The sequence below is a fragment of the Marmota monax genome, unplaced genomic scaffold (assembly GCF_021218885.2).
Source record: "Marmota monax isolate L192 unplaced genomic scaffold, Marmota_monax_Labrador192_F-V1.1 WCK01_AAM20220418_F8-fsc00089, whole genome shotgun sequence".
Classification (NCBI taxonomy): domain Eukaryota; kingdom Metazoa; phylum Chordata; class Mammalia; order Rodentia; family Sciuridae; genus Marmota; species Marmota monax.
In genome coordinates this window covers 6,619,219-6,642,597 of record NW_026694744.1, presented here as the reverse complement: position 1 = coordinate 6,642,597, position 23,379 = coordinate 6,619,219, and the positions used below count along the sequence as shown (strand labels likewise).

The window sequence follows — 23,379 nt, the reverse complement described above, 5'->3', positions numbered from 1 at the left end:
AAGAAAACGGATAAAATTTAAAACTCCTCCCAAACACTCCCTCAGCCGCTCAAATTACGTGTAGCCGAATTGTCTCTACGGGAACCTCTAGACGATAAAAGCCCCTGCCACCTCTGTGAAGTTGAAAAAGGCACCCAGCAGCGACGGCCTCGCGATTATAGGTCAAAGCTCCGAGGAGGCGGGACCCTCTCTGTGATTGACAGAAACCCTTTCTTAGCCGGCAGTTTACTCCCGCGCACCCGGAAGTCCCGCCTTCAGAAAAGGAAGGAGCGGCGCAAGAGAGCGCCGGCCGTGACCGCGGCGACAGCGGTGACCCAGTGAGAGGAAGGCGGGGACGGTAGCAGGTCGTGGTCCTCGCGGTTTGGGTTGGAGGTTAGAGGCAGGGCCAGTAGCTGGGGGAGAAATCAGGTCGTGCTGGCCACGGCTGGTGGGGCCTGGGGACCATGCCCTGGAGCAGGTGGGACTGTGGGGATGGTACGGGAAGAGTGGCAGCACCCTGACTCCTCTGTCCCTTTTTCCCTTTCTTCCATCCTTCCTTCCTCGAATTTCCTTATCTGTGCTCTTCGCTAAGGCCTGGGGGACTAGGGATCAATTCTGATTTCAATGTGCCTACCCTCCCTCAGGAAGACCCCCCGGGCTGCACACCACCTCTGTGAGGTGGTTTGGCCTGCCCACCACGTCTATGATGTGGTTTCTCAGAGACCACCTCACCTTAATCGCTTAATCCCCACTCGCTTAGAAACGTGCCCCCGGAGGGCAGGTTTCATACTGTTTCCCAAAGGCGGCAATATATTAAAGCCTAGTATGTTCCCATGATGGGACAAAAAGGATTGACTAGATTAAGAGGAACAAGGGAATAGCTGCATTCTAGGCATCAGCATTGATATGTCTCTTTGCTTTGACAGCTGGAAATTTAAAATTGTTTGGAGTCCACACTGATTCCAACCATGGGTTTGTCAGCCTCTACCCCTGCTGTTCCAGTTCAGACCTCAAATGCTTCAGATCATCAGACAGCATCACCGCCTTCAGGATGCCCAATGCATGAAGGGAAAATGAAAGGTAATTGACCCTTTGTGTAGAAAAGTAAAACAAGATATTTCTGAAAAGGTTCTAAAGAAGAGGTGGTGTAGTTTGCTAGGGAGGCTTGTAGGCCTGGGAGTGAGGCACCCTGGAGCTGCTTACAAATTTTGTGATTATAGATAGGTTACTTCTCTAAGTCTATTATCTGTAACATGAGACTATAATGTTATCTCAGAGGGTTATCATGATGATTAATTAATAGGAGAGCATAGTGATTGCACCATGAATCATTCCCTGACTCCCCAAAGTTTTCCTGTGCTTCCATCAGTGCTTCTCAGGAGACATTTGCCCATGCTGGGAGACATTTTTATCACAACTGAGAGTACAGAGTACTCCTGGCATTGAGTGGGTGGAGATCAGGAACACTGTTAAACATCCTGTAATGCACAGGATGCCCCCCACAACAAACAATCATCCAGCCCAGATATCAAGAATACAAAGGTTGCATGGAAAACCTTGGTCCACATCTATCTGTCTTTTTTGTTGTTGTTGTTGTTGTTTAAGTTGTTGATAAACCTTTATTTTATTTATTTATTCATATGTGGTGCTGAGCATCCAACCCAGTGCCTTACACATGCCAGGCAAATGTGCTACCGCTGAGCCCCAGCCCCAGCCCATCTCTGTCTTAATAAATAAACTTTACTCCCATATATGCTACAATATCCTATAAAATAAGCCATCTCCAAATGGACTTGTGGTCTATTCTTTCAGGCAAAGCTGAAAATAAAAAGATTTCTTTGACTTTTAGACAGTGTATGTTGGCTTTTAATTTTTCATATTAAAGTTTGGTTTGAATCAGTAAGTCATGATGAGAGAGGCAATGTGGCATGTTTACTGAATGCTAATTCTTGCAGAGGTAGTCGTTTATTTTCTGGGTGAGCCAGCCCACTTTTACAGGTCACTGCCAATTCTGTGCCAAGCACTTTTTGTTATTTCTTCCTGCACTGAGAGTAGTAGTGAATAAGAGCTGAAGATCCTTTGTCTGATGAAAATCCTGTATCTCATATTCATAATCCTGTGTGGTGGGTTTTCTGTTTTATAGCCAAGGAGACTAAGGCTCAGAATAAATAACCAATGCACTCCAAGTCACACAGGGTATAAGTGGCAAAGCTGTTGAAAACTCTGTGACCTTGGACAAGGACAGATGCAGTGCTCTTGTAGTATTGCTTCTTCCATGAATTGAGACAGATCAGATGAAGCAGCTGTGCTTCTGCTCTGAGTGTCCATCCTCAGGGAGATCAGAGTCTTCTTTCTGGTTTCATTTCATTTGTTATTTATCCTAGAGCCAGTCTGATTTATAGTAAAGAATGTATTTGTAGATCAAAAGGGCTTCTAATTATATAATGTAAATTAACATGAGTGGGAATCAGTGCCCTTGAAAGGATTGATGCTTTGAATGGTAGAGAGGGAAGATATAGCAAGTTTGCTTTCATCTCTAAATTAGGCAACTGATGGGTATTAGGAAATGAGGGCCTGGGAGGAGAGGCCCAAGGAAGGAAGTGAAAGGAAACTCATCTTTTCTCTGTGTGTCACCAGCATTTGGTGTATTCCATTCTTCCTGCTGCTGCCTGAGTCAAGGATTCTATTACATAACAGCTGTTGTCCCAGGCTGCAGTTCTCCAGGAGCCTGCCTGCTGTGAACTCTTAGACCAACTTCTCAGTCCCCACACCTGACTGAATCAGGATCCAGATACATTGTCTGCCCTTCCTAGTGCTTAGTCATTAGGCTCATACCTTCCCCTTAAGAAGCACCTGGGTCCTAGATGGGTTGTGGGTTGTTTTCTTTAATGTCTCCCTTTTCTTGCTGTCTGCTGACAAGGAACAGCACCTTGGCTACCTAGTAGTTATCTGTGCCTTGTTTTAGTCTTGAAATAAAATACAATCAGAGTGGCATGGAGATTTTTCTTCAGCAGCCTTTATGAAATCTCTGCTCATTTTCTTCTGCTCCAGTACTTGCGAGAGTACATCAGTAACAGATGATTGGACTGCAGTGGCATCCTGGCTGGGGCTGGGCTTGTCTGGAACTAATGGCTGGAAGTTAAGGAGACTCGGTGAAATGTGGCCCAGCCCCTACTTAGGTTCCTTTTACAGCTCCCAGGTGCTATTCCAAGCAGGAACTTTCTAACCTATTGCAAACACTATGGCATAAGCAATACATACTATTACATCTGCTGAGATATTTTCATTTATTTTTTCTGGGAGCATAATTTAATCATAGAATGGGGATTTTTTTTTTCAGAAGTACAGTAAATTTATTGAACCTTTTCCTCATCTACAAATTTTAGAACATTAGATAGCTTAGTTCGTGGCAGCTTTAAACAAAAGAAACACTTTTTCCTATGGTTGTCAGAACTTCAATTTCTTAAGGCCCCACTTGAGAGACCCAGATGTTATGCTTTTCTTCTGCTATGTTGACAGTTTTTATACTTGATTATTTCAGGCTGTCCAATGAATGCAGAACCCTCTGGTCCAACCTGTGAGAGCAAAACATACTCTGTGCCTGCCCACCAAGATCGTGCATATGAGTATGTGGAGTGTCCTGTTACAGGCGCTGCTGCTAAGAATAAGGAGAACCTGGATCCTTCAAATCTGGTAATATATACTGTTTCCTTCTTCCTGGAATATTTTATGCATAAATGCTTTTACAGACTCCTAAGACAATATGTAGACTGCTAGGATAGATTCTTCTGACATTTGAAAACTAAAGTTTGGTTTGCATATACAGTGAAAAGTCTAGAATGGGATACTAAATATAGTTTCAGAGAGCACCTGGGAAAGAAAACAGTGATTACAAAGACCCAGGGTAGCTTTACTAGGAATAAGCCACACCAAATGAGTATTTTCTCACGTGAAAGAGTTATTAGATGGTAGCAAGATCTTCCTTAAAGAACATAGCTGGAGGTAGTAAGGTGTTTAGGTTGACCAGAACCTTGTAGGCATCTTACAAGATTGGGGTGCTTCTTCAGGCACTATTAGGAGCCAGCCACATGTTAATTGCTAGGATAGTACAGTGTCATCTGACTGCCAGCAAATTTAATGTCATCAAGAAATGAGGATGAGGATATTCATAATTTCTATAAAGCTCTATTATCTGTTTTGTTCTAAGCCCTGGGAGTGAGCAGTGTGCACAAGATAGGCTATGTTGTTGCCCTTGTGGACTTTTATTTTCTGTTATTATATTATTATGTAACCTACATTATTATTATAGTCTGCTACTATATAATTGTAACAGGGGTTCACTTGATGCTTTGACTATTTCCCTTGTGACTCTGAAACTTACATGTTTTCTTTCTTTTACCAACCTTCTTCTCCCTGATCTTCTTTTCCCTAACTTTCTCCTTCCTGATTTTCTCCTCCCTGATCTTCTTTTCCCTAATCTTCTCCTCCCTGATCTTCTCCTTATACATGTCTCCTCCCTAATCTCATTTTCTCTAAATCACCTTTTAAAAAAACCCCTGTTACCCATGATGGGCAGAATGACAGCCTTTGGAACAGGAGTCCCCTGTGTTTCTCCTTTGCTAGAAAAGCAATAAACCTTCTTTTTCCTTTTTCTCAAAAAGGGATGAGGTACCTGTGGCTTCTTTATGTTTTATGATAGCCATACAACATAAGGAATTGTAGTCTCATTTGGAATCACATTTTAGTGGAGAGACAGACAGACTTGGGCTTATACTTTAGAGAGCCACAGGATGGCTGTCTAAATTAAAAATGTTTAGAAATTTTAGTGAACCAGGAACATTTGAAGGAACTAGAAATAGTCCTCGAAAAGAGAGATACAATAGCAGTGTCCACATCAGGAACTGAGAAACTGTGGTCCATGAGCTGTATCTGGCCCTCCACCTGCTTTTGAAAATAAAGGTTTGTTGGCATACAGCCATACTCATTCATTTATGTATTGTCCGTCACTGCTTTTACACAGTAGAGAAAGGAGCAGCAGAGTTGAGTAGTGTGACGTGGCACACAAAACCAAAAATATTGGCTATCTGGCTCTTGACAGAAATAGTTTATTTGAAGGCCTATGTGGAAGACAATCTTAGTGGCGTGCCTAAGGATCAATGGGTTGTGTCAACTATAACATCTACTATAAGAGGCCATGTAGAAAGCAACTTGGTAGCAATGGAACCAACCTACACACAGAGTGGACTCGTAGATGAAGCAGTAAGTGGCCTGTCTGCTGGAAACATTTATTTAATAGATATTTAGAGTTCCTCCAGTGTACTGAGGACTCTCCTAGGTTAGTTACAAAGATGCATAGGACACAGCTTGTGCTCTCAACTTATTCACATTATAGTAAATTCCAGATGAGAAAAAGAGGCAATTACAGCTCAGTATACTCATTTATAGAGAAAAGCCCAGGATTACTTGGGAGGGATTAGTATCCTAGACTTCAGGTTCAAGAACAGGGAAGGGGTTGTGGTCAAACCTCAGTAAGGACCCTGCCAAACTATAAGGAAATGGCTGTGTTGAAGAAGTTGGATGAGATAAGGGTTTCTTACCCTTGGTACTGTTGACACTTGGGGCTTAGTAATTCCTTCCTGTGGGAGTTACCCTGTGCACTGTAGGATGTGTAGCATTATTCCTGGCTTCTACCCACTAGATGCCAGGAGAACTCTCTCCACTTAGTTGTGACTATCAAAAATATCTCTAGACATTGCAAAGAGTACCCCAGTAGACCACTGGTCCAGATCATATCTAATAGCCTAGTGGTTCAGAACATGAGCCTTTTAGAATCTTAGATATCTATACTCTTGTCCCAAGGGATCATTATATGTAGCGAGAATACTAATAACAGCTAGATTTTCTTGTGGTCATTTTTGAGGCATTCAAGCAAAGTACCATACACTTTTTCTTTTATCCTCATAATAGCCTCATGTGGTCAGTGTTTCTTGTCCTTGTTTTAGAACTGAAGATACTGGGAGTGAGAGTGAGCAGCTTGCCCCATGCCATTCAGCTAAGAAGTGGCAAAGCCAAACTGAAGTCCATCTGCCTCAGACTTATGTCCTTAAAAATGCTAGTGGTGACAGTACAGGCAATCATTGCAGATCTTACCATACAAAGCTCTCCTTCTATTGTAATTCAAAGTAGGGGCCATGTTATGGCTGGGAGTTTTATTTTTTTCCATATTTTTTTTTTTTTTACTGGTGCACTACTAATTACACATAATGGCAGGATTCATTGTTACATATTTATAGATGCACATGATATAATCATATACTTTGGCCAATATCATTCAATTATTCATGTGTATCTGTTAGAGAAAGTCTTTCACACTTCTAATACAAAAAGAAGTTCTAACCAGTTTTCAACTTGGGGTGCTTGCCAGGGGACAGTTGACTTATTTATGTCTGGAGACAGTTTTCATCATCACAACTGGGCAGGAGTGTCACAACTGGGCAGAAGCTGAGGATAATGCTAAATAACCTATAGTACTCAGTGTAACAGAACCCCTTAACCAAAAATCAGCCCCTAAAGTCAACAGTGCTGAAGGTGCAAGACCCTGACCTAAGTTGGCTGTTAATTAACATAACAGTACTGACTGCTGACCCCTGAATGGGAGAAGGGATTGTGCCACACCTTTGGTCTGGCATTATTGCAGTGCAAATATTCATTTATATTGTGTTCAGCCCAAAGTCTGAAAGCATAAGCAGAATTGTACATGTATGAATGTTTAAAAAGAAAGTTGCATTATATATATAGTCTGTGAGATTTTCTTCAAAAGTTCAAAAGAGATAAAGAGTTAATAGTCAGTTTTGAATAACCTGTCAAAAAAGTTTTTTTTTTTTTTTTTTTTTTTTAAACCAGGGGCTGAACCTATGGGCACTTAAACACTGAGCCACATTCCTAGCCCCTTTCTTTTTTTAATTTTTGAGACAAGGCTTCTCTAAGTTGCTGACGCTGACTTTGAACTTGTGTTCCTCCTGGCTCAGCCTCTTGAGCTGCTGAGATTATAAAAAGAATTTTAGAAATGCTTGTAGTTTATATTAGTTTTTACTTCTGTGTCCTTGGTGACATCACTTCTAAATTTGTTCAAAAGAGAGAGCAAAATTTAACCACAGTATCTATTTACCATTTATGAGAATTTAATCATGAAGGAAATAAGCTTCAGTATTCTGAAGTTTCAGAACAATCCAAATATCTAAGAGGCTTGAAGTTTTGATGTCAGTGGGTTAGTGGGGAATCTGTGCTTTGTGTGTGATCCATTGCTTTCCAGTAGATACTTAATTATATTAATATATTCTACTTTATGTCATGTTTCTAGCATTTATTAAACAAATCTACTTACTTTATTTAGATGCCACCACCTAATCAAACACCAGCTCCAGATCAGCCCTTTGCATTGTCTACCGTCAGAGAGGAGTCATCCATTCCACGAGCAGATTCAGAGAAAAAGTGGGTTTATCCTTCCGAACAGATGTTCTGGAATGCAATGTTAAGGAAAGGGTAAGTGAATGAGAATATTGTTTAAAATATAAATTTGCTTGTTAAATTCATCTAAGAATTGAATGTTAGTTTTTTTACCTCAAAAAAATACAGCAAGTTTTTAATGAGTTAATTAGCTTATAATCAACAGAATTTTTAGACTTGTCAGAATATAAGTTCAAGGCCAATTTTGAGGTCAGGTTCTCCAGAGAAACAGAATCAACAGGACTGGGAGAGCAGGGCAAGATTTATTTTCAGGAATTGACTAACATGATCATGGAAGCTGACAAATCCCAAGATCTACAGCTGACAAACTAGCTACCCAATAGAGCCAATGGTATAGTGCTAGTCCGAGTCTGAAGGCTTGAAACCCAGGAAGAGCTGACATTTTAGTGTGAGTCTGAAAAACAGGAGAAGACTATAATGTTTCAGTTCAAGCTTCTGCTTATGAGAAGATCAGCCCTTTTCTTACATTTAGGCCTGAAACTGATTGGATATAGCCCACCCATGTGGAGCACGACAGTCTCCTTTACTCATTCTGCTGATTGAAATGTTGATCTCATTCAGATCCCCCGCACTGACATGCTCAGTGTTTGGCCACATGGCTCCATGACCCCATCAAATCGCACATAAAATTGACCATCATAGCCAGTAATAGCTTTTTTCTTTTAAAGGAAAGAAATGCTAATGTAGAGAATACTTTTTAAAAGTTGGAGCTTCATTAATCAATGTTACTCACTGAAGAAACCATCTTTAAAAGAACCATCTTTAAAAATAGATGTTTCCATAAGTCTGGCTTTTGGAAATTCAGTGAAATGAGAGTAACTTCATTATTAATCTTCAATTTTAATGTTTGTGTGGTAGCTTTTGATTTATGGCACTATTCCATGATCATAAGTAAATCTTTAAAATGAGTCTTAGATTCATTGAATTCATAGAAAATGAGCATTCTTAGTTTGTTTGTAATTTTGTAAATCACTTTATGAATATTTGGATTAACTTTTTGGCATTATCAGTAATGTTTGTCACATTTTACCAAATGTGCTTTCATAGGTGGAAGTGGAAGGATGAGGATATTAGTCAGAAAGATATGTATAATATCATTAAAATTCACAATCAGAACAATGAACAGGCCTGGAAGGAGATTTTGAAGTGGGAAGCTCTTCATGCTGCGTAAGTATGATTGAGATCTTAAAAAGTACTTCCAGTGTCGTTTATATTTTGTATCAACTTCTACAGTTTTAGCATTAAAATAATTTGATACTTAAATAAAATACTTATAAAACTGTCCTGTGACATTTTGTGGGACAGATTATCCCTCCATATTCATGTGAAAAACAGCAACCATACTTGGTGGGTCCAGAATGCAGAAAAGACAAAGATAGCTCCTCTCTACTCCCTGATGTCTGGGGCCTCAACTCCCAAGTCAGGGATGGTTGCGTATCCATGGACTGGAGACCTCTGAAGGTGTCACCATTTACTTGTCCAGCAGGTGGTGCTGGCCATCTTTCAGACCAGCCTGCTTATGGCTTCTAAATGTGACTGTTTTGGCTTCCTCGCATCATGGTACCAGGATCCAGGAGCTAGGGTTCCAAAAAGCACCAAGCAAAGCTGTGTCTTCTTTTCTGACTTAGCCTCAGAAGTCCCATATTGATGCAAGCCTGCCCAAGTTCAAGGGGAGGGAACAGAGACCCCCACCTCTCAGTGAGAGGAGTTCCACAGTCCATTGAAAGCAGAATACATAGGAAGAGAGGTACTAAAATGCTCTGTGTCCTAAGCCAGATGGGAAGATGCTTTTGTTCCCTCAGCACCATCTATTGAATCCCCATTAGGAATAACCCTAAGAGATGTCTCATTATGGGGCCCCTTTTCTCAGGGAGATTTGGTAAATGTATATGCTATGGTGATAGGATCTGTGTCTTTAGAGACCAGTGGTTCTCAACACCTTCTGGAAAGTTTGTTACAACGCTGCATGCTGGGCTTCACCTCAGCCCAAGAACCAGATCATTTCATAATCTGTGGTTTGCATTTCACATTCCTCACAAAATGTGATTAATTTGTTTCTTAGCTAAAATTTACTTATTGATTTATTTTATGGGTTTTTTATTCAGTTTGTTTTTTTTATCCAGAGAAAATATATTTTTTAATTTATTTATTTGTTCCAATTTGTTATACATGACAGAAGAATGCATTTCAGTTAATAGTACACAAATGGAACAGAATTTTTCATTTCTCTGGTTGTACACAAAGTAGAGTCATACCATTCATGTCTTCATATATGTACCTAGGGTAATGGTGTCCATCTCATTCCACTGTCTTTCCTACCCTCATGCCCCCTCCCCTCCCCTTTGTCCAATCCAAAGTTTGTTTTTAATATTTTCCCTCTGCAGTTCATTAGTGACACTTCCTGGGTGTCACTGGCCAAGCGCAAGGCCTGTGATGAGTGCATGTGAGGGAGAAACAGTGCAGCAACCACGTTGCCTGTCAGTAATCCATAGCCTGAAGGAGTCACACTCCCAGCTTGCTAATGAGGGAAGCCACAAGTGTCTGCAGTGACCTTGGTTGAAAGTGTGCTGTAATTAAAACTGCCTGCTCTTTACTTATAGTGTGATTACATGGGGCAGAGGGAATTTTAGTTCATCAGCTTCAGCTCCCTCTCCAGTTATTTTAGAGAGTTTTGGCAAAATTAGGTAGGCCTTTAAAAACCCATGTCAAGGTCTCCAGGAGAGTTTTCCTGGATCAAGTTTGTGACCCTCTTAGGCAGAGAAACTAAGGAATAGGTCCTGAAAGGAAAACTCAGTAACTTATGGTCCTCAAATAAGGCTCCTTATGCTTTGAATGCTTTTTTCCTTTGCACTTAGAGAGACACATCAAGATGGAAGCCTGTCTCGTCAGGGAAAGCAGCTAACAAGTTAGGGGGCCTCATGTCTTGACTGCCTTCCCCGATTCACTGGTGAAGCAGCTCTGTATCTATTGTACAGGTGTACCATGCCCTCCATGAGGGCAGGTCTGTGAGTACTGCTGCACCCCAGTGCCAGCAGAAGGCTGAATCCTCAACCAGGGTTTGTGGGCAGAGTAAGCGGATTCTATAGCTAGAACCTTGTCACCCCTCAGTTTATGTGTAGTTATTTAAGGAGTGGTTCCAACACCAATTACTACTATTTCCCAGGGATTTATTCATCATTTTCTTTCTCCATAATGGCAGTTATCCCACAGTGTCCACAGAGGATTGGTTCCAGCACTCCCCAGTGATACCTAAACCATTGGATGCTCTAATCTCTTATAAAATGGTGTAGTTTTTGCATATAACCTATGTACATTCACATGGATTCTTTAAATCATCTCTAGATGACTTACAATAGCTAATGCAGTGTGAATGATATGTAAATAGTTGTTATACTATATTGCTGAGGGAATCATCATAAGAAAAATGTCTATATATTCAATACAGATGCAGTTATTTTTTCAAATATTTTTAATCTGCACTTGGTTGAATCTGCAGGTGTGGAGCCCATGGATACAGACAGCCAACTATATATAGAATTTTCTTATGTTTGTCTGAAAAAAGCCCAGCTACTCTATGCAAAAGAGAAGCAAGATACACAATACTTAATAATTTTTTTTCTGAGGATATGCCTAACTCCCTGCCCCAAATGGAAGGGCCCTGGCAGTGCCCTTTCTATCTGTTTCTTAGCTAAAATTCATGTATTGATTTATTTTATGGGTTTCTTATTCAATTTTTTTGTATTCATGGAAAATATATATTTTTAATTAATTTATTTGTTCCAATTTGTTATACATGACAGCAGAATGCATTTCAGTTAATAGTACACAAATGGAACAGAATTTTTCATTTCTCTGGTTGTATACAAAGTAGAGTCACACCATTCATATCTTCTTACATGTACCTAGGGTAATGATGTCCATCTCATTCCACTGTCTTTCCTATCCCCATTCCCCCTCAGTACAAACAAATGCCCCAGTCTGGAGGGAGGAGGGGAAAGTAAAAGGCACCCAATCCAGAAGGAAAGAGGAATATTTTCAATAAATAGGGACATTTTATTTGAATTGCTTTAGATGCTGCTATATCAATGCAGTATTATGTGAAATGCATACAGGAATATGTGTATTATTGAAAAACTGGAACATATCCTTGTCAAAGGAAAGAAAGTATTTTAATAGGTTTTTCTCCTTTGGCATTTTCCAGGGAGTGCCCTTGTGGTCCATCCTTGATCCGATTTGGAGGGAAAGCAAAACAGTATTCACCAAGAGCAAGAATTCGTTCCTGGATGGGGTGAGTGTCAGTGCCAAAATGTTATTTTGCATACCTCAGATCAGGGTCAACTTTTTCTTGGCACCAGAGTCTAAGAACTGTAGTGCCATCTTCTAAAACTCATTCAGTATTCAGCTATAGATTTCCTTCTCTCCTTGAGGTTTGCTCCTTGATGGGCAGATGTGTTAAGATGTAGTGGCTAGCTTACTATTTAATTATCTGAGGATCCAATTGAGTTCTCTTCTGTATTCTTGGATCCATCTTTTACTCCTCCTATAATCTTTGGGTAACATCTGCTTAGTGTTCCTAACTTTTCTCCTAGTAAATAGTTAAATGGCCCAGGTTTCTTTCCTGTGGATCTTTTTCCTTTGTAAGGGAATAAGCAGTCATGTGACCTGGACTTATCAGTCATTCAGTGCCATGTTCCCTTAGTCTCTGAGCCTCACCTTCCCAGTCAGGTGTTTGCTGTTGAGAGCAGGCAAGTGCTGCTTCTCAGCCACTCTCACCGCTAAACCAGCACCAAATGCCCAGCCAGTGATTTATACCCACTAGCATGCTTTCATTCCAGGTATGAGCTGCCTTTTGACAGGCACGATTGGATCATCAACCGCTGTGGCACAGAAGTTAGATATGTTATAGATTATTATGATGGTGGTGAAGTCAACAAGGACTACCAGTTCACCATCTTGGACGTCCGCCCTGCCTTGGATTCGCTTTCAGCAGTATGGGACAGAATGAAAGTTGCTTGGTGGCGCTGGACATCATAACCACTGTTTTGTTTGTGATGCAAAGTATAAACTATTTTTTTTTCTGAGAGATACATTAAACTATTTTCCCCAAACTGAACTGCACTCATGATGTAACGGGAACTTCAAGTGGGTCATACACTTCATCCTCCACTTAGCAAAGGGCCCCTGCTCCATTCAGTTTTGAGCTGCATTTTGCCTTGCAGTTTATAGCAAATAGTTCTAAGTTTTCTTCCCGTTTGGTTTAAGTGGGAAGCAGTCCCTCAGTTTGTCCGTTAGCTGCAATATTGCCTATGTATTTCATCTAGAAAAGTCTGAAAAACCTCTGAAAAAGTTTTTTAGAAAGTGAGGAAAGCTGCTTTTTTCTTACCATTTTCTCAGGAATATTTGAGAGGTAAAACCTGAAAGCCAGTGTACTGCTAATGAGCTTTTACCTGGTCAAATCTTTTAACTAAAATCATTTATTATAAATAAGCAATATCTTTTTAAAAAGAGACTATTATTTCTGAAGTCCCTACAATTTAGTAGAGACCTTGAACAAAATGCAAAGCCATACCCTTGCACTCCAACAAGACTAAGGCGTGTCTTGGCTCTCAATTCTTATTTATATGCATTTTTCAGACTGGGCCTTGTTAAAGAAGTTTCAACTCACCATGAGGTGCTGATGCATATGCTTTGAAACATATATTTTAATTTTTAAAATATTTTCCTGTTGTTCTGATATGTAACTCTGCTTCCCCAAACAGGTCTCTTCATTGTCCCTGGAATTTAAAGTTATCCCAACTTTGAGTCCCATTCCTTCCTCCATTGGAAGCCTTCCTTCTGGTTGGCTTAATCCGGATTTAAAAGTCTGGCTCAAGTCACAGTGCCAGTGATTATATTTAGCTGAGTATTAACATTCACAAGAAGAGTATTTTTCTCAGATGTAGTTATGTTTGCATTAATTCACTGTCTCAATTTTTATGTTTTAAAGAAGCTTTAAGCTTGGTGTTGAAATTCCTTGTATCAGTAACCCCAAAACTGATTGTTCTAATTATAACAGCATGTTACAAATGACTGTTTTTTAAAGTGTTGATAATATTAAATCCTTTAATTTATCCTGAATACTGTAGTGTTAAATTAGTGGATGAAATTGGCAGTCTCTGAGTTATTAATTTGGTATGGATTTCTTGGGTGTGTCAGTTTTGTGTGGAGTTTCAAAAATCCAAAAAGCTTAAGTTCTACATGTCAAGAGTATTTTGTACATTTTTAAATAAAGCTGATAATTAACAGGTTTTGAAAATCTTTCAGAGTAACCTTATAGTTAATTTTTTCTTCAGACATGCAGTCTCTACAAAAGTAATGCCATAGTCTCCCTACTTGGGTCAGATATTTTCTCATCTGTTAATCACATATTTTTTAAACTGTAGAGGGAAATACTTATTGTTGGCTTTTTTCCTGGTCCTGAGTGCTCTTGATTGAGTATAGGATTAGGCATTACGTGAAACAAAGCATTGTAACTAGAAACTGAAAATTAAGCCATATGCAAAAGGTTTCAGCCCTGTTACTGGGCTGTAGTCTTTTTTGAAACAGACAATCTTGAAAGTAAACTGTCAAGCAAATTTGATGACAATGTCAACAGTTTTTTTTTAATATTTATTTTTTAGTTGTAGTTGGACACAATACCTTTATTTTAATGTGGTGCTGAGGATCAAACCCAGGGTCTCGCATGTGCCAGGCGAGTGCTCTACTGCTGAGCCACAACTCCGACCCAAGATCAACAGTTTAATATACCCTTTTACCACTTCAAGAAAAGACTGTATAGCCTACTGGGTACTCAGAGCTGCTGTGTGTCTAGATTATACTTGATTGTGTCTGGAAACAGGACTTATCTGCTCTGAAAGGAGTTTTCACATATAACTTGAAATTCATTTTGGATCATCTCTGGGGTTTTAAACTAAGTCTCATGAAAAAATACTATTTAGAATTAGAATACATTACTATACATCAGGGAAAGTATTAGTAGATGGGAGTTCAAACCAGGATTGCATTTTAACATCCAATCCTATGAATTCAGTCGTTAACATTCATGAATGTGTATGTCCACACTTTGCATCTTATTGAGAATACAATATTACAGAAGGTACATCCCCTACCTTCAGGAAATCAGTCTTTTGGAGGGCAGTCTGTAAATGAAATGATGGAATTAGTAGAATTCCAGTTGAAAGAACACATTGTAATAATGAGAGGGGGGCAAATTCACATAAGAATTTTTGAGTATATAGCTATTAATTCCTTACTGAGTCACCAATATGGTTATTGCTCCCTAGTGAAAGCAACACAATCTATTTCCTGTATCACCTTTGCAATGACTATGGGAATTGTTCATAGGTTTGAGGCTGCTTGTGTGGTGATTAAGAATGTGTGTCTTGGCTGGGCACAGTGGCACACACCTCCCAGCAGCTTGGGAGGCTGAGGCAGGAGGATGGAGAGTTCAAAGCCAGCCTCAGCAATGGCGAGGTGCTAAGCAACTCAGTAAAACCATGTCTCTACATAAAATAACAAAATAGGGCTGGGGATGTGGCTTGGTGGTTGAGTGCCTGAGTTCAATCCCCAGTCCCCCCCCACCCTCAGTGTGGATGTGGAAAACAGTTTGGAGGGGGCTGGGGATGTGTCTCAAGTGGTAGCACGCTCGCCTGGCATGCGTTCGGCAAACACATATACAAACAAAGATGTTGTGTCTGCCGATAACTGAAAAATAAATATTAAAAAATTCTCTCTCTCTCTCTCTCTCTTTAAAAAAAAAGTTTGGAGTCTTTGCTCCGCCCTTTATTTGCTGTATGATCTTAATGTCTCTGGGCCTCAGCTTTTGCTACTGTCAAGTGAGAATAATCAAACAGCTCTACTAGAGTTGTCTAGCATGTTCTGTGAGATGAGGCCATCACCATGTGACCAACAAGAAGTAAAGTGAGATTGTGCATCAGGGATAGAAAACAGTGCTGACACATACTCCACAGTCTAGCATCCTCTATTCCTCTGAGAAGATTCTATTTAGGAGGCTAAAAACAGGCTCTATTCCTAATTTTTGTCAGTTTTAAGTATTAGCAGGTATATGAATGCCTGCTGTAAGCAAGCTCATGTTATTTAAAACCACCAAAAGGGATCTTTAAAAATAAACAAGACAGTGACATTTGGTTTACTTACTATGACAGTTCCACTTGACAAAAATAAAGAGTATATTTAAGCTCTTGTGTTTCCTTATCTAAAATGTAGCACTGTGAATGTAGAAACCAAGTCTATAAATAGTAAGGGAATGGTTAGAAAGTGTTTAAAGGAGAATTACTAAAAATATTGCCATGAAGCTGGAAAGGGCTGGGAAAATACTGTACATATCCAGAATAATAATTCTCTTCTCTCCTTTGCAGTGGTTTCTTAAATTTCCTTTAAGAAAATGGAACTGGAATATAGATAAGATTCATGTAGGAATAAAGTGGCACTACTGACCCACAGCACCCCAAAAGTAAATGGCTCAGTGTTGAAAGATTAGTGAATAATGTGCTGTGTTTATGTGCTTTCAGCTAAAATCTAATGTATAGTTATTTTGATTCAGCTGGATTTTTTAAAACATACAGTTTGACATTGTTCAGACAAAGATTGCATTAGAGCATTATTTGGGATCTTGCTGTCTCTCTCCCTTTTCTGGTTTCCCCAGCAAGCTGCTTCTCAAACTTCTATGTAGATCAGAATGCCCTGGAAGGCTTATTAAAACACAGATGGCTAGGCCCCAGCCCAGCGTTCCTGATCCAATAGGCCCAGGGTGGCAGGGAATTTGCCTTCCTAATGAGCTCCCTGGAGATGCTGCTGCTACTGGTCCAGGGACCACAATTTGAACCTCTCTTTCCTCTGCTGAGTCCTTTCAGCTTTTACTCCACCCCCACCATCTTTCCAGTTACCACATATTCACATAGCCTTGGGTCAAAGTTCCAAGCAGGAGATGTGAATGCAAATATTCAATAGAAATACCATTTTTCTAATTTTGCTTATTCCCCATTTCTTCCCTAGAGTCTCCCTTCTCCCCTCAGTTCTGAAGGCTGCATACATTTTACTATGTTTTGTTTTAATAACTTTTCTTTGGAAAATTTATTGTCTCCCATGACTCTTGTAGGTGATAACAGTGGGGCAGAATGACAAAGGGGTGAAGATGATGGCTCCCCCAGAGTGGCTCATAGGAAACCCCTATTGTACTATGTGCTGCTTCTATGTGAATTGTGGTCTTGAGAAAAAAACTTTGTTGGTGGCTGCTCCCTGATCAGCCCAGGTGTTCTGGGTTGTTCCGGAGACTTGACCTTTGCTCACCATATTAGTTTGCCAGGGCAGCTGTAGCCAAGTGCTACAGATGTAGCTTAAGCAACAGAAATTTTTCTCTCACAGTTCTAGAGGCCAAAAGTACAAGATCAAGGTGTTATCAGGGCTGTGATTCCTTTGAAGTCTCTTGGGGAGGATCTGTTCCAAGTCTGTCTCCCAGTTTCTAATAAGTTCTTTGGCTCTTGGCAACATAATACCAGTATTCATATGGTATTCACCTGTGAGCATGTCTGTCTCTGGTACCCCAATTTTCCCTTTTATTAGGACACCAGTTATGTTAGATTAGGGTCCCCCTTCAATGCCCTCACCTTAACCCCTATTTCCAAATAAGGTCACATTCACAGGTATTGGGGGTTAGAACTTCAACAGTTTTTTAGTCAGAGAGTGTTGAGGGGGGGGAATGAACACAATTCATACTCACATTAGCAGAATGGCTTTGAAAAAATTCATCCAGGTCCAGCTCATCCTCTGGTGTCTGAGCCCCATCACTGCTGAATTGGTCATCTCCTTTGAGTAGATCAAGGAACAGTTTTGCCCCCACCCCTAGAGGACATTTGTTTCACTCATTAACCCAAAATTGATCCCGAGTGAGGGCTTGCAGCCTGATGCACATAGAGGCCAACAACTGTTGTACCAGATATTTGCAAAAAGAAAAGCTTTTGTTGAAGACCAACTGACAAGGAGGCCAGAGGCACCTTCAAATCTGTCTCCTTGATCAGTTCTTAGCAAGGGAATGAAAGCACTCTGTAAAAGGGAAAGAGATTGATTGGCTGGAACTGGGTCCTGACAGAATAGTCTACACCTGCTTTACCAGCTCAGGTGGAACTTGTGGATCATCCTGCCACTTTTGACAGCACCCCTTGCTTTCTAATATAGGTCAGCATCCCCCTACCATTTTCTTGTGCCTCCAGTTCTGCTCAGGAGAGACGTGTGTTCCTCAAAACTCTCAAGGTCATTTTAGGTCAGGTCCTAGAGTTTGCACCTAACTTTGGTCCTGGAAACCAGCTTGCACAGTTTTAGAAGCAGGGAAGTTGTTGTTTTATGGCTCAGTTTAAATATTACATTTGGTCTTGGAACTAGGCAAGTATCTTAATCTGTTCAGGCTGATATAACAAAATACCATAAACTGGGAACCTTAAACAGATAATTATTTCCCATAGTTCTGGAGGCTGGAAGTACAATATCAAGGTGTGGCAGACTTTGTGACAAGGACCCTCTGCCTCAGATGGCACTTCTCCCCATGTCCTCACATGGTAGAAGGAGCCAAGGAGCTTTCTGGGGTCTCTGACACTAACCCTACTCCTCTATCCTAATCTAATGACCTTCCCCAAAGTCCCCACCTCCAAATACCATCACCTTGAGGTTATAAATTCTGAGGGGACACAAACTTTCAGACCATCAGAGCAGGGAGCCACACATTTAAATTTAACACTGGAGAAATTGTAACAAGAAATGTGAATAAAAATTGGATGGCAGAGATAGAAACACAGAAGAGAAGAAGAGTATGGGAGGAGAAGAATGGAGTGGGTTTTGCTTATCAGAAACATTGTCCACCCTTTGTCCTCCATTGGGATGGAGCAAGGTGTTTTTTACTTTATTTTGGAATTATATTCAGATGGGAAGGAGCTCTGTGGAGGGGTCAGGCTTCTGTTCTCCCACTCTCATCTTGCCACTGGCTTGTGAAACCACCTCAGGGCATGACTCTTTCACCTCCTTGCCCCCTGGGTTGCTGGCCTAGACTACAAAGGAATTCCTGTTCTGAAATTGCTTACTTCTTATCCAGCAAGGAATGTGACCAGGGCTGGCTGCATTGTTTGCAGGGTCCAGTCAAAAAGACCATGGGGAAGAGGGGGTTGGGCTTGTTGAAAAACTTAAAATTTCACCAAGGCATTGCCAGAACATTCAAATAAGCAACTGCAAAGGTCACTTGCCAGAAAGCCAGCCCTAACGTGTTTTCTTCACTTCCCAAAGCTCTTTCTCCTGTAGAGATGTTTCTTGCAGAATGCAGGAAGCATTTGGTGCTGTCATGGGTATTTCTCTGACTTTTTACCTTAGGACAGATGGATGGATGGGTGATTGGTCTCAACTATTAATTCATTTGTTCAACAATGTATGGATTCCTATCAGGTAATGGTTGCTGGGACACTTGCTGGATTCATGGGACTTGGAAGCATCTGCTGCCATTCTCACAGTATGATTCCAAGAGTGACAGTTTTTTCTTATCTGAGACATAGTTAAAGGCAGATCTAGAAGGGTCGTATCTGTTTTTCTAGCCTTGGGCTCCAGCATTGGGCATAGTGGGTAGTAGGCCCCTGGTAAATATTGATTGACTATTAGATCAACCAATCAGTTGATCAAATGAAGTCATCACATGGCTGTTATAGCTGTTGGAAGCAAAAGAAAATCTGAAGGCAATGCTAGATTGTAATTTATGCAAGACAATAATAAATATGTAAATGGGATATAATTTTTAATTATAATTCAACCCATTCTCCCCCATGGAACAAAATCTTTATACATCAAACCCTCTTTGGACCTTTATTTATTTTAGCTTCCATTGTTCTTGCTTCAGTGGGAAATACTCAGGGCTCCTGAAGATCATCCCAGAGGCAGGAGCCCTCTCCTGGGGACCATCCAGCTGAGCTCAATTCTTTAAGAGAGAAGCCAGGCCAAGGGCTTCCATAAATAACCATAGAGCTTTGTTCCCTGACTTCTAATCCAAACAGCAGGGGGCACAGTCAAATGGCTTGTGCCCAAATCCTAGCTCTGCTTCTTTCCAGCTATGTGGCCCTGGGCAACTCCTTTGATGTCTCTGGAATAAGCTGTGCCCTCTGGAAATGAGGGGTTAAATGGGTTAATGTGCAAAAACTAGGCTAGAGCGGAAGTCATTCCTAATGTTAGTTAGTAGTGTCTGCATTTCATGGCAGAGGTTTTCAATTTTTGTTTCTTAAATGATCTCATGTGGGATACCGATTATGCTGCCGGTTGTTGAATATTGGTTATGTGGCTGGCTCTGCTGTAGGTATTTTCTCATGTAATCCTCAGAACAATCCTGGGAGTTTGGTATTAAAATGTCCTGGCTATGGTGAGAAAATGGAGCTAAAGTAACTAGCAGCAGAGCGGGAATCAAGTCCTGTTCTGACACTGAAGCCCATGCCTTGAAACTTCACTTTATTTTTAATCACTAAGTATTTGTCAAGCACTATCCAGGGAGCACAGAATCATACGTTTGTCACCATTTATACTGTTAAAGTTTTGGCCTTCAGAATGAAATGATAACAGATCATAAGCCACCTACCTTCTCCATTCCATGCAGCATGGAGCTGGGGCGATGTGTTTTTGTAAGGAAGTACTTACTGTTTGATAGTTATCTCTGTTCTCCTCTTCAGACTACCTCCTTTACTCAAAACCCTTTTATTTATAAAATATGTGGCTACTTCTGCATTTGCTGGGAGGTGGATGGTCTTGTACTTTTTCTCCACTGTATGGTAAGTTGTTTGATCATATTTATAAGCCTATATTCTGCAAACATTTATTAAATGCCAAGTAGGTATCAGGTCTCTGCCCAGCCCAGAGGGTACTAATTAAATAATGGACACAGTCCCCAGTTTCAGGAACAGAGTGAGAAAAACCTCTAGAAAAAAACATAAGGTGGCAATGATAATACACAGAAATCCTTATTAACATGGCCAAATCATGTCCAAAAGATCAGAATATGCTGTAATTCATTGTGTTTGTGGAAAGGGAAGAATCAAGCTAGTTCTACAAGAAATACAGCGTTGAATAAGAAAAGCAGGAAGAACATTTGAGGCCTTTGGAATGGAAATACAAAACTGTTTCTTGTACAAGGAAATGGGGAGTTTCTGTCCATGGCCAGAGTATAGGGGTGTCATAATAGGGAGAAATGAAAGGTGAACGTGGATAAGACCAGAGTGTGGAGTGTTTTCATTACAGCATATGGATGTTGTCCTGTAGATCAGAGGAGGAGGTGGGCCTCCACTGATTTTTAACCAACAGATACCTCTGACAAGATGTGCATTTCAGAACTATAAATGATAGTTTGGAGGAGTGCGGGAAGGTTAGAAATGCCAGGCTGCTAGAATAACCAAAAAGGGAGGGGATAATGGGGATGGACAAAGAGGAGACATGTGTCAGAGGGACAAGAAGACTAGGATCCCAGGTGAGGCTTGGATGATAAAAAGGAAGAAGCACCCTAGGCAAAGAGAGGAATGGTGGCCCGTGAGAACATGGCTAACTGTCTCAGTGGAGGCACACATTTGGTCTATCATAAGACTATTATATTATATATATTATATTATAAGACTATTGAGGTACCATGGGATAGTCAGTGAAAATGCCAAGCAGGTCATTGAAGACCAGGTGAGATATCAATGCTAGAGATTAGGGTTGCCAGATTTAGCAAATCAATACTCAGTTCAACTTGAATGTCAGGTAAATAAAGAATCTCTTTTTAATATAAACATATCCCATGGAATATTTCAGATAATGAGTCATTTTTGAGTATAAATATGTCCCATATTTTGCATGGGAACTGTTGTTTATCTGGCATTCAAATTGAACTGGGTGCCCTTTATCTTATATTTGGTGACCCCACTTGAGAGGTACCAAGTTCAAGTGCCCTGTACCCACAGCCACAAGTTCCTACCCTGCCAATTAATAACAGAACCCGTGCCTGGGATATGGGGCTTTTAAGACTAAACCTGGGATGTTCTCAGAGGAATTGGGATGAATTTGTCTCCCTGGGCTGAAAAGATGTAGTCTGAATGGTCAGAGGTCCGTACCCTAGAGACCACTGTAATTCAATATCTCCAAGCTACCACTGTCACCTTGACTGTGCCCAAGAATTCCAACCTTTATTGAAACTGTCCTCTGGTTTGTATTTTTTCCTCTTGAAGAACATTTGCTGCTGATTTAGTCTTGTTTAAAATTCCATTCAGTTAAGATGTTCTGTTTTAATCTCTGTGTGACTCTTCTTCAGTCATTTCCTTTCTCCTCAGTTCAGTAGAATCTACCTCCTGGAGTTTGCTTATCAGCCCAACGTACACCACAGGCCTGGACTTTGTTCTGACATCTCTTTATATTTAATCCCAATGCTATTTCTCTGCCAAGCAGATGTGTATTAAAATGTGCATAAGAAAAGAAGCAAGCTGGGCTTAGTTAGAAATTTCCTCAATTTGCACGCACTCCATTGGTATAAGAGCATTTTTTTTCTAGAAAACCCCACAACAAACATATGTTAATAGCTACTTAGAGGGATCAAGACAAATGTGTATTTAGCCATTTCTGCCATCACCATTCTGGCCTCTTTGTCAGAGACACAGAAACAATGATTGAGTATTCATGGGCATGGAGCATACTGCAACTTTTTTCTTGCTTGTAGGATACCTTTTCTCATAAAGAAGGAGTGACTTGAACAGCCAACTTTGTCCAAGTAGTTTTTTTTTTTTTCATATGGTATTATTAGGAATAATCTGGGTTTCCTACTTAGGTCTTTAGGTCTCATATATGTATTTTAAAACAGCTTATTTTCGATGTGATAAAGGCTTCTAAGAGCCAAGTTTTCACTTACTAAGCTAAAGAAAGATACAATCACAGGGCTGAAATGCACAGAGAAAGGGAAAGTGAATATTGAGATACCCATAAAAGATTTTCTGAGCTCTATTTTCTGGACTGCCTATTTTAGATAAGATTATTAACAGATGTACCTTTCACTACCTTTTCCCCCTACAGGCATTAACCTCAGGGCCATTTGATGAGAAAGTTTTTTAAAAAATGGGACTAAAACAGCAACCGTGTGATGGGAAGTGGGGGGTCCCATATATCAGGCAGTCCTGTCCAGGAATGAGGGAACGAATTGGTCAGAACATGGTCAAGTTCAAAGCAAGAAAACACAGGAGTAGGATGCAAGTAGGTGGCACAGAAAAGCCATCTGAGATCCACATTCAACTAGCATTTGCTCTGGGTCTTGTTTACATTTGGCTGAGTATGGGCAGCTGGGAAGAGTCAAGATGCATAGGCAAATTCTTGCAGAGTCTGAGCCAGTGGCAGAAGTACTATCCCAATGGCATAACCTGAAGATAACTCAACCAGTCCCCAAATGTGAAACATGACATGCCATTTCTAGAATTTATTACTTCAGCTCTGAAGCAAATTAGGCACCTAAAGCTTAAAGAGAAGATGCGAATTACAAGGTTTGTGTTGGATGACATCTGCCCAGAAGGTGGGAAACCTGAGGTTTAGTCATGTAGAAAACCACTTTCTTGCTGATAATTAAGGTAACCAGTCTTTACTTTCAACAGCTAATTACATATATTTAATGCTTTGGTGTCACCCAGTTGATGTCCCCAAGCCATCTGATATTTTTAAACTATCTTTTTATCTATCTTTGGATATGTATAGAATTGGTATTCTTTATTACACTTGAACTTGTGGATCATGAAGCCTACTTCTGTAATGGGTGTGAGTTGATTAATTAGGTTAAAGGCAGGGAACAAA

At 40.4% G+C, this 23,379-nt stretch overlaps 1 protein-coding gene across 3 annotated transcripts; it reads left to right on the top strand.

The window, feature by feature from the left end:
• The first annotated feature begins 239 nt into the window (after positions 1-239).
• On the top strand, positions 240-13,623 carry LOC124079120 (holocytochrome c-type synthase). Of its 3 annotated transcripts, none has more exons than XM_046424345.1 (7): positions 240-344; positions 906-1,059; positions 3,521-3,672; positions 7,373-7,521; positions 8,554-8,673; positions 11,708-11,794; positions 12,342-13,623. In XM_046424345.1, exons 2-7 carry the CDS (start codon positions 948-950, stop codon positions 12,538-12,540), a joined length of 819 nt encoding a protein of 272 aa, XP_046280301.1. In that variant the 5' UTR covers positions 240-344; positions 906-947; the 3' UTR covers positions 12,541-13,623. The 3 variants fall into 3 exon arrangements, with proteins under 3 accessions (XP_046280301.1, XP_046280300.1, XP_046280302.1); XM_046424344.2 differs by having other exon boundaries at positions 252-372; XM_046424346.2 differs by having other exon boundaries at positions 317-457.
• The last annotated feature ends 9,756 nt before the right edge of the window (positions 13,624-23,379 follow it).